General features: G+C 37.1%; 1 protein-coding gene across 5 annotated transcripts in view; it reads right to left on the bottom strand.

Annotated features, from left to right (window-relative positions):
* Window positions 1–76: 76 nt before the first annotated feature.
* Window positions 77–11,864, bottom strand: part of PTPN4 (protein tyrosine phosphatase non-receptor type 4) — a 172,917-nt gene continuing 161,129 nt past the window's right edge. For 4 of the 5 annotated variants that reach the window (XM_036858281.1, XM_036858284.1, XM_036858283.1 and 1 more), the window contains 4 exons: window positions 10,412–10,540; window positions 7,619–7,767; window positions 6,305–6,440; window positions 77–256 (listed from right to left, as the gene is read on the bottom strand). In XM_036858281.1, coding sequence (XP_036714176.1) covers window positions 170–256; window positions 6,305–6,440; window positions 7,619–7,767; window positions 10,412–10,540 — 501 coding nt within the window. In that variant the 3' untranslated portion in view covers window positions 77–169. The remainder of the gene's footprint in view (window positions 257–6,304; window positions 6,441–7,618; window positions 7,768–10,411; window positions 10,541–11,864) is intronic. The other variant, XR_005020639.1, reaches the window with a different exon arrangement.

Below are 11,864 nucleotides of genomic sequence, written 5' to 3'. Positions count from 1 at the left end.
TCTTTTTTGAAACATAAAGTGCAACAGTGCTGAAGTTTTCAGTTTTTGTTAGTTCTTCTTTTTTTTTTTTTTTTTGTCTGTTTAGATGCCATTTCCTGCAAGCAGTATTATGGCACAGTGAATATAATGGAAAGCAGTTTTCCAACACATATCCCAGACCTTTGCTTTCTTATTTATTTGATGATGTCGTTAAAGGTTTAACAAATCCTTCTTCATAAACTTTCAAAATAGCTTCACATACAAATCTGTATTGACTCTGAAAAATAAAATATAAAAAAATAGAATTGATCAGAAAAACTAGAAAACAAAGATAGACAAACATCTCACTTGGCTTGCTTATACAAGAAATACAAAGTAAAATTGCACAGATACCATTTTTCACCAAGAGACTGGCAAAAAAAGTTTGACAGCATATTTTGCCAGCAAAACTCACTCATACGTTGCTAGTAGGAATGTTAAATACTACAATCCCTATGCACGGACAATTGGCATCACCTAACAAAATTACATTAATTTACCTATTGACCCAGCAATCCCACTTCTAGGAATCTATCTAGAAGGTAAACTAGAAAAAGAAATTAAAATATTTATTCAGAAATGAGGCTATTCACTGTGGAATTACTTATAATGACAAAAAAGCAGGAACAATTCAGATCGTCCTCAGTAAGGGACTGGGTGAGCGATCCGGTACATCCTCAAAGTGCGGTGCTATGAAACGGGGGGAAAAGGAAAAGAAGTCTACAGACTGCTACAGGCTGGTTCCAGGATATTTTGTTAAGTAAAAAAAGCAAGGCAGAGAAAAGTGCATACAATATATTATCTTTATAAGAGAAGGGGGGGGGAATACAAATATGTACTATCTCAAAATGTATGTTAAGAAAAAAGCAAGGGAAGGATAAATCATAAAAAAATCGTTTCCTATAAGGAAAGGAGTGAACAGGGTGAAGGAGAGAGATAGAGAATATACTTCCTTCTTTTATAGATTTTACTTTGGAACCATGTAAAGATACTCCATAATTAAAACATTAATTTTAAAAGCCTCTATAAATTGAAAATATAAAACATATCAATGTATGTATCTAGTTGATGGCATAACCACATACAGAGGAGCTATTTCAAAGGACTTTGAAACAGTAATTTAACTATGTATCTCTGTAGAATATATATCCCAAAGCAAAAAGAACTGAAAATTCTTTTTGGTAATGATACTGTTGGTAGTGTTAGTTTTGTTATTCTGAGACGGCTGTTGGGTAATGTGGAATAAAACAAATGAGGACTTGTGATATGCTAAGTCTTTCATTTCTGGTATTGTAGAGAACCAGCATTCTTGTTAGAGAAGAAAAGGGACAAAGATATAAGCAGAAAATGGTAAGTGAAAACACTGCGGTCTGAGTCTGTATTGGAAGCCCTGAAACAGAGCAGGGCCCTATGGTCTATGCCCCCCATGTCCTCAGCCTGCCTTTTGTCTGTGGAAAAATTTCAGCCAAAGAGTAAGTTTAATCAGAGAAATGAGAAAATGCAGAAACAAAGGAAAACAGTCAAAGGCGACTGAATAATAATATAGTCATTAAGCAGAGTCAAGGATCCTTCGAGCTGCCTTATAGATACTGAAACCCCCACCAGGTGGAAGGAGTGAACTACGCGATGACCAGGCTGTAGCCATGACCTAAGCTGCCACAATTCCAAGAACTGGCCCCAAGGAAATGGGAACAAACCAACCCTGGAGAGGCCAATGAACCAACTCATTATATTGAAAACTTATAAATAAAGGGAAAGCATCAAGTGTTTATCTTGTCTTTCCTATACAGACTGTACCACTGGTTAACCAAACAGCAGATGAGAAGTTTCTCTTTAAAAAAGTATTCCAACTAATAAATAAAAAAGGAATGATAGAATATCGTCATTTTGCAAGCCCAATGAATTAATGATGCAGACGTTGATCACCCAAGGCTGCTAACATCACAAAAAGGAAGACACAGACATCATGTACCCCCTGAAGGAAGCTGCTGCAACCTACAGATCCATTTACCAGTTCTGGAAAAGACAGAGAACACCATCTTGGGAACACAATCAGCAAAATCCAGACTATGGGAGAACAAGTAGCACAAACCACCTGTTCTGTTCATCGAATAAATTGCAAGAAGAAAGAAGAGAGACATAGGAGGAAGACACAGATTAAAAGAGGTTTAGGAGACACACAGACCAATCAAAATGTGTGGGCCATATTCGAATCCTGACGTTATACAAACTGTGAGAACAGAAACAAAAACTCATTACGTATGATATGATCCAGCAATCTGACTTGCGGATATGTATCTGAAAAGATTGAAAGCACTGTCTAAAAGAGGTATTTATACATCCATGTTCACAGCAACATTATTCAACAGTAACCTAAATGTGGGAATAAACCAAATGTCCATCAACAGATGAAAGGATAAGCAAAATGTGGTATATACACACAAGGAAGTATTTTTTTCAGCCTTAAAAAGAAAGGAAATTCTGACACATTCTACAACATGGGTGACTCTTGAGGACATTATGCTCAGTGAAATAAGACAGTCACAAAACACAAAAACTGTGTGATTCCACTTTTATGATGTATCTGGAGCAGTCAAATTCACAGCAACAGAAAATAGAATGGTGGGTGCTGGGGTCTGGGGGAGAGAAAAATGGATTTAATGGCTATAGAGTTTTAGTTTTGCAAGATGAAAAAGTTCTACAGATTGGTTATACAACAGTGTGAATATACTTAATACTACTGAACTGTACACTTAAAAACGGTCAAGATGGTAAATTTTACGTTTTGTATTTTACTACAATTAAAAGTAAAAAATCTATTATGTGTGGATATAGATATAGAAACCTCAAGAAAATACTAGCAAATCAAATCAAGCAACATATAAAAAGAATTAAACACCATGTCTAAGTAAGAGTTATCTCAGGAATGCAAGGTTAGTTTAACACCCCAAAATCAATCAATCTAATACATTATGTTAATACAATAAAAGACACAAACTACATGATCATCTCAGTAGATACAGAAAAAGCACTTGACAAAACTGAACACCCTTTCATCATGAGAACACTCAACAAACTAGTAAGGGAGGGAACTTTCTCAACTTGATAAAAGGCATTAATGAAAAATCCATGCTAACCTTATTAGTACTTAGTGGTGAAAAACAGAAAACTGTCCCTTAAGACCAGGAACAAGACAAGGATGTCTGGTTTCACCATTTCTTTTTAACACTATACTGGAGATTCTGGCCAGGGCCAGAAAAGGTGAAAAGAAAACCAAGCCATCTATACTGGAAAGGAAGAAGTAAACTATCTCTATTTGCAAATGACATGATCTATATATAAAGAATCCTAAGGAATCTACTTTCATGCATACAGAAAATTATTAGAGTTAATAAATGACTTTAGCAAGATTGCAGGATACATGATCAATATGCAAAATCAGTTTTATTTCTATATCCAAGCAACGAATAGTCCTAAAATGTAATCAAGAAAACAAGTCCACTTACAGTAGGACCAAAAAGACTAAAAAAAACTTAAGAATACATTTAACAAAAGAATGATAAGACTGTGCAATACAAAACACTGTTGAAAGAAATTAATGAAGACATAAATAAATGGAAAGACATTTTGTGTTCATGCTTTTGAAGACGGAATATCATTAAGATGGCAACACTCCCCAAAATGATCTATAGATTTAATGCAATCCCTGTCTTGCTTTTTTTGCAGAGAGGACAAACTGATTCTAAAATTCATATGGAAATGCAAGGGACTCAGAGTAGCCAAAACAATCTTGAAAAAGAAGAACAGAGTTGCAAGATACAGATTTCCTGACTTCAAATTTTATTACAAATTTATAGTAATCAATACAGTGTGGTATAAGAACAGACATATAAATCAATGGAATACAACTGAAAGTCCAGAAATAAACCTTTACATTTGCGGTCAAGGGACCCAGAGACAATTCATGGGGAAAGAACAGTCTTTTCAACAAATGGGGCTGAGACAACTGGAGATACACATGCAGAAGAATGAAGGTAGACTCCTACCTCACACCACGTGCAGATATGAACTCAAAATGGATCTGACATTTAAATGTGACAGCTAAACTATAAAACTCTTGGAAGGAAAAACAGGAATAAATCTTTGTGACCTTAAGTTAGGCAATGATTTCTTAGCTATGACACCAAAAGTGTATGTGATTAAAAACAAAACAAACAAAACTGGATGTAATCAAAATTAAAAACTTTTGTGCTTCAAATGACGTAATCAAGAAAGTGAAAGAATAGCATAAACGAAAACATTTGCAAACCATAGAACTATAAGAGACTTGTTTTTAGAAAATATAAAGAACTCTTACAATTCAACAATAAAACGAAAAAACAAATTGAAAAACAGGCAAAAGATTTGGACAGTTCTCGAAAGAAGGTATACAAATAAATGGCCACATGAAAAGATGCTTGATATCATTAGTTATTATGGAAATGCAAATCAAAACCACAAGATACCACTTTATATACCACAAGATACCACTTTATATTCATTAGGAAGGCTAAAATAAAAGAAAGATAATGACAAGTGATGAGAATGATGTGGAGAAAATGGAACCCTCACACACTGCCAGGGGACTGCAAAATGGCACAGCTGCTTAGGAAAACAGTCTGATGGTTCCTCAAAAGGTTAAACAGAGTTACCATATGACCCAGCAATTCCACTCCTGGGTATATACCCAAGACAAATGAAAACATTTCCAAACAAAAACATATACACAAATGCTTATGGCATTATTATTCATAAGAGTCAAAAAGTGGAAACAATCTAAATTTCCATCAACAGATGAATGTGTATCTATTCAATGAATAAGGAATGAAGTACTGATATATGCTACAGAATGTATATACCTTTTAATATTATGCTAATTAAAAGAAGCCAATTATTTATGAAAGATCAAATTATATGATTCCATTCACATGAAAGGTCAGAATAGGCAAACCTACAGAGACAGAAAGTAGATTAATGGTTGCCTATGGCTAGGTTGGGGGAAGCTTGGGGAAGGTAACAGGGAAAAATGGGTACAGGGTGTCTTCTTTGGGGTGATGAAAATGTGCTAAAATTAGATAGCAATGATGGTTGCCAAACTCCGTGATATAAAAGAAAACAGTGAAATGTACACTTGTTAAAAAGGGTGAATTTTATGGCATGTGAATTATATAAAGCTGTTCTAAAGTTTAAAAAGACATGATTTATATGAGACAACTGGAAATTTGAATACTGGCTATTGCTAATATTAGGGAATTATTGTTAATTATACTTTGGTGTGATAACGGTCTTGTGGTTTTGTTTAGAAGAAAAAAACACTCCTTATCTTTTAGAGAGGCACACTAAAATATGTATGGACAAAACAATACGATGTGTAGGGTTTGCTTCACATATGGGGAGAACAGGTGGCAGTATGAAGGAAATGCCACAGCCAGTGTTGGGGCTGAGTATGCAATACAGTGTTCATTATATTGTCTGCTTTTGTGTATGTTTGAAATTTTCCATAATTAAAAGCTAAAAAAATGACAGGCACTTATCACACAGGTCAGTTCACTTCAGTAACCTTAACGCCACCAACAGTGCTAACATTTCACAATGGCTTAATATAAAAAATAATCTTAGTGTTAACTCTAAAATTCCATGATTCCTCTTTTGATTCTTGGAACATAATTCAGAGTCAGTATAGAATATAGTAAGTTAGTAGCTTAATGTCGATGATTTTTGTTGTTGCAATTTAAGCTCTTATGTAAAAAAGAAAGGCAATTTCCCCACAGCTGTTTCACTGAAAACAGGTCTATCAAGATTCTCCAGTCTAGGAACACTATCGTTCTCAGCACTCCATTTGACTAAGTAACCCAGGGCACATTCCTCCTCTGCACCTGTTTAGGCAGTCCAGAACTAGCATGATAGGGTGGTGTTGGCAAACGTTTTCTGTAAAAGACCAGATAGCAAATATTTTCGTTTTTGCAATCACATGGTGCCTGCTGCCACTTCTCAACTCTGCTACTGTAATGTGAAAGCAGCCATAGACAACACGTAAACAAATGACTGTGGCTGTTTCCAATAAAACTTTATTTATAAATACAAGTTGCGAGTTTGGCTCATTGGCAGTATTTGCTGGCCCTTGTGCTAGGGTTATTAGCTCCTGGCAGAGAATTAAAAAGAGAAAAGTATGGTTTGAAATATATACTGATAACAAAAAGCATCACGTTGAGAATACACACCCATACATGAGGTATGTGGTACTTACAGGAGTTTGGATCATCATGGCTCGTTGATCTCTCATTGTTCTCACAATATCTAGTGGATAAACTGGCTGATTGCATTCAATGAGACACATGGCTGTTTCCATGGTAATAAGAACCCCGGTTCTTCCAATCCCAGCACTAAAAAAGACAAATATGGGGCAAGGTCTGATACAATTCTGTTACACTTCTTGTGCCTTTTGTACTGAATCATATTACAGTAGAAGAACAATTTGATTTTAATGTTTTATATTAACAAAAGTAGCAAGCCAACTGGAAACTATTTTGAAAACCAAAAAAAAAAAAGTCACTTAATACAGATTAAATGGTTTGTAACCACCCCTCCCCCACTGTTAGTTGCAAATATACAATTTAAAAGTTACATTTCAGTTTTTAAAATCTGAACAAGGTATAGAAGCTTATTGGAGAAACAGCTTTAAAATGCAAAATAAGAGAATTACAATAATAAATCATTAACAAATGTACAAAAGACAACTATTTTACACACTCAAAAATCAATTTTTAAAACCAAATTTAATTTTCATTAAACTTCACCACTGAGATAGTTAAGAACAACTTTGTGAAGTACTCTGTGAATGTGGATAAAGTAGCTCTTGGGAACTAAGGATATGAAATAGCCAAACGTGTCCACCATTCCTGCCATTTTGCCTCTCCAATATTTGGTCTACAATCTGTTCTGATGATTTGAAAGTTTGCTCTTAAAAAGTGCTGGAAAGTTTAAGGATAAAGAGATATCTTAATACATCCTCTGAATAAACCACTTGGATAAGGAGAAAATAACTTCTGGCTCCTAATCTCTGCAAGGCTGGAGCATTGTATCCGGTCCCTTGAGGGCAGAAGGGCTCAGTGTGAAAGGAAGGAGGGTGTGAGCCACCGCTCACCGGAGCTCTTGGAAGTGGTCCCTCCTGAGAGGGCTGGGCAGCGCCACTCCAAGGAGGTGAGATGCTCACCAAACGTCCTAGGAGGGGCCAGGAGCGGGAAATCCAAACCTCAGGATGCAACCTAGCTCCTGCAATGCTGTATTTCATCAAATCTATGATACCATTAACTTTAAGACATAACTATGAAGAAGACAAACTGCTAAGAATCAGCGCGGTAGTATTATTCTTACTTCTTATGATAAAATTTCTGTCAATCATCTGTTAAAACATACCCTTTGCCTTCTACCTTCAGAGCCTAGCTTCGAGTTCTATCAGAGTGACAACCATAACTGAAGGACAAAATATAATACGTATTTCCTTTTAAAAATGACACATCTAGTCAGTTACTCAAATCATAATAGACAGAAAATAAAATACCTGCAATGAACAACAACAGGTTCTTCCTTGCCGGCCCTCTTATTTCGTACATGGCAAACAAAATCCAGAAAGTCGCTTGAATCATCAGGGACCCCATGGTCGGGCCAGGCTATATACTGGATCTGAGTGAGTTGCCGACTCTCATTTTTCTACGTATAATGAAAAATTATGCACCTGACTTAGAAATAATCCTTAAAATATAAGCAAATATTCATGTCATTTTAACTTTAGGAGAAAAGCAATAGACTTCCCTGGTAGCGCAGTGGTTAAGAATCTGCCTGCCAATGCAGGGGACACGGGCTCGACCCCTGGTCCGGGAAGATCCCACATGCCACGGAGCAACTAAGCCTGTGCGCCACGACTACTGAGCCTGCGCTCTAGAGCCCGCGAGCCACAACTACTGAAGCCCGTGCGCCTAGAGCCCGTGCTCTGCAACAAGAGAAGCCACTGCAATGAGAAGCCCGTGCACCGCAATGAAGAGTAGCCCCTCCTTGCTGCACCTAGAAAAAGCCCACGCACAGCAACGAAGACCCAATGCAGCCAAAAATAAATAAATAAATATATTTTTTTTAAAAACCAAAAGAAAAGCAAAAGAAACCACTCTCATTCCCCCCGCCAAAAAAGTAATGTATAAACTCAATAAAACCCAAAAGTTCAAGGAAAAGGAAAGAAACCATTTTACAGAAACAGCTGTACCCATTTAAGTATCAGTCACTTGGATTATTACTCTTACAACTCAATTTCTGTATTTGTAGAGTATTTTTAGGATGATAATCAAGTAAACAGGCAAAAACAGATTAAGATCCCAGAGAAATGTTTAAAAGAAAACTAAAGAATCGTTAGGTGAGCAAAAAAGGTAAGGTAAAAAAAAAAATTTTTTTTTTTAATGAACAAAGTTGGGCTAATACTTATTGATAAATGCAAGTGAAATTATGGAAATCAGGAAAAATAAAATCTCAAAATAAATGTAGGTTAAAAACTGGAGAGCATAAAAACACAAAATCAATCAGGACTTAATTCTCTTTGGGGAGCCAAAAGTTGGTATAATGAAGAAAGTAAGGTACTGAATTTATACATCTTGGCTCAAACGTCAACTTTGCCAGTTAAGGTGCTAATTCAGAAGCCTTACTTTCTCCAACTGAAAAATGAAATGACATCTACATCTCAGAGGGATAGTCTTATGTTAAAAGGATTCAGTGAGAGGACCTGCAAAGCACCCAATCACAGCTGTTTGGAATCATATGCTCAATACTTGGTAGCTATAGTCATTCAACACTATGAAATCTGGTTACTATCATTTACGTTAGATGGAAAGGTAATTAAGAGAGAAGAATTCCCAAAGAGACCTCAGTTTAATTTGATAACTAATTTTTCAGATGAATTGAAGGTATCTAGCACAGATTACCTTTGACTATTATTGTTAACAAAAGAACTTAACGGTACCAATAATCTATAAGAATGGGTAAGGTAGAATCATACTTTATTAAGTTTTGGGGTAGCATTTATCTGTCTATTCATCTATCTACCTACGTATTGATGGTAGCAAGTTAATTTTCCCAATTATAATTGGCTCCAACGTTAGAAACTAATTTGTGTCTTAGCATAGTTCTGAGGTACTCAGCGTTGCAAAGAAAAGCCACTAAAATATATACAACTGCCACGGATAATCTGCCGGTGGAGAACGATGGGATACACATATCACCTGATGCAACCCTCTACAAGCTCATCTGTCATGCCTATTTAGGAAAGTGAAGAACCAGCTTACTGGCTTGCCTCGTCATACAACCACGAGCTATACAGTGTACACGCCCAAACCCAAAATTCATTCTCCTATCTCTAGCCCTTAAGATTTTGAAAACTTTATTTTCTTGTAACTTTAGCTTTATCCAGTGCCAGAATCCTTCCGCACAACGTGGCGCTCCTTCCCTTTCTGGTCAGTAAGGCCCTGTCTCACCGGACTCCTCTAATCACCCTCGGGGAGGGGCGCGGCGATGGCAGCGGCCTGTGCGGGGGCCAGGGGAGACGTGGTCTCGTCTCCAAAGGCTTGGCCGTGGATGCCGTGCTGTCTGCTCTTCTCTAGCATCACTTCTTTCTGCCTTCAGCCCCCGAAGCCCCTACTGCCCCTCTGCCCAAGGTGGCTGGTCCAGGCTCTGGCAGCCCAACAGGACAACAGGACAGGCGCACGCTGCCCTCCACACATCTCCCAGCTGGGTTACTGAGCTGTCGCTTCCGCATCGGTTTCCACTCTGGCTTTGTTCTGGAAGCCACGCGGAGTGACCCAGGCAGCAGTAAGAAAAACTAACAATTTGAAAGCTATAATCTGTCTGAGGTCAGAAGGTCCTGCCTACGATCTTCTTCCTCCTTAATACTGGGAAGACTGTGAAACTGCTCTCTCCCACTCTTAAAAAAGGGGAATAATTTGATAGCTTTCAATTGTTCTTTCCATTTCTACAGATGGACTCCAATACCTTACCGATATTACGTGGAGGAAGAACTCTATAGCCAACACCCCTGGTATAATTTTTATGAATAGGAAGAGTACAATATTAATAGTAATCAGTATTATTTACTAGACTATGTTTTCACTGATCATTCGTATTTACCTACAGAAATTGGAAATAGTATAGTAGGAGGATACACTTCATAAGATTCCGAAGTATCCCACTGAAGCAAATAGCTCAGCAATTTTTTAATATTTCTAGTAACTAAGGACTCAGACTGAAAACATTTTCACCTGTCAAAGCCTCCACCTTAAACAAAACAGCCCTAACAACAGACCCCCTGCCTTCGTACCTCCTGGTTAAACAGTGTCATCTTCCTGAAGACATATGCAGTGTTTCCTTCTTCCGAGTGGCAGGTGACTTGGTAGCACCCATAGGATGAACTTCCTGTGGGTTCCGGCCAATACTGGTGACACTTAACCTGGTATCAATAGATTTTAGAAATATACATAATTCAGGTTCTCCAATTTTAAAAATGTTTTAATTTTTAAGAACTTTCAAACTTATAGAAAAGTGACAAGAATAATTTAATGAACTCTCATACACCCTTCACCTAGATCTACCAATTAGTATCATTTTTTTCTTGGTCACTTTTTCTCTTTGTAATAATTTTGAGACTGCAAATATCCTGTTTACAACAAGCTTCCACCCATTGTTTTACCATTACACTAATTTAGATTTAAGTTAACAATGAGAAAGAATCTTCAACTAAAATGCCAAATGCAATCCATTTATTTTCATAATTAGGATAAAAAAAAAGTTTTCATGAAATACAATTCATATACCATTCAATTTACCCATTTAACATACACTATTCAATTGTTTTTAGTATACTCACAGAGCTGTGTAACCATTACCACAATCACTTTTAGAACATTTTCATCACCCCCAAAGGAAGACCCACAGCCCTTAGTAATCCCTGTGCGTCCCTCTGGCCCCCTTTCCTCCCTCTATGCCAGGCCTGGGTGACCACTAATCTACTTTCTGTCCCCTATGGCCTACTTTGGACATCACATATAATAGAATCATAAAACACGCGGTCTTTGGTGACTGCTTTGTTCACTTAGCACAATGTTTTCTAGGTTCATCCATGTTGCAGCATGTATCACTTTTTCATACCTTTTTATTGCCAAATAATATTCAACTGTATGAATATACCACATTTTATCTGGTAAATCTGGGTTTTCTCCCACTTTGGGGCTATTAAAAATAATGCAGCTGTGAACATTTGTGCACCAGTTTTTGTGTGGACGTGGATTTAATTCTCTCGGGTATTCCTAGGAGTGACACTGCTGAGTTACAGTCACTCTACGTTTAGCCTCTTGAAGAGCTGACAGGCTGTCTTCCAAGGCAGCTGCACCACTTCACAAACCCGCCAGCGGTACAGGAGGTTCCACTGTCGCCACATCATCACCCAACACGGGTTATTTTCTGTCATCTTTACTTTGGCCACCCTACTAGATAGGATGTAGTATCGCGTGGTGGCTTTGATTCGCATTTCCCTGATGACTAATGATGCTGAGCATCTTTTCGTGACCTTATTGGCCATTTGAATATCTTCTTTGCAGAATCATCTATTCAGATCCTTTGGCCATTTTTAAACGGGGTATTTGTTATTTTATGGTTAAGCTGTATGAATTCTTTATATATTCTGGATACAAATCCCTTATCAAGTGTATATTAGTCCATTTAAATAATAATGGCTAACACTTACATCACATTTATTATACCACACTTATTATGTG

The sequence above is a fragment of the Balaenoptera musculus genome, chromosome 7 (genome assembly GCF_009873245.2).
Source record: "Balaenoptera musculus isolate JJ_BM4_2016_0621 chromosome 7, mBalMus1.pri.v3, whole genome shotgun sequence".
Lineage (NCBI taxonomy): Eukaryota > Metazoa > Chordata > Mammalia > Artiodactyla > Balaenopteridae > Balaenoptera > Balaenoptera musculus.
Note: the sequence above shows the minus strand (reverse complement) of the source record. Positions and strands in the feature narration are given on the sequence as shown.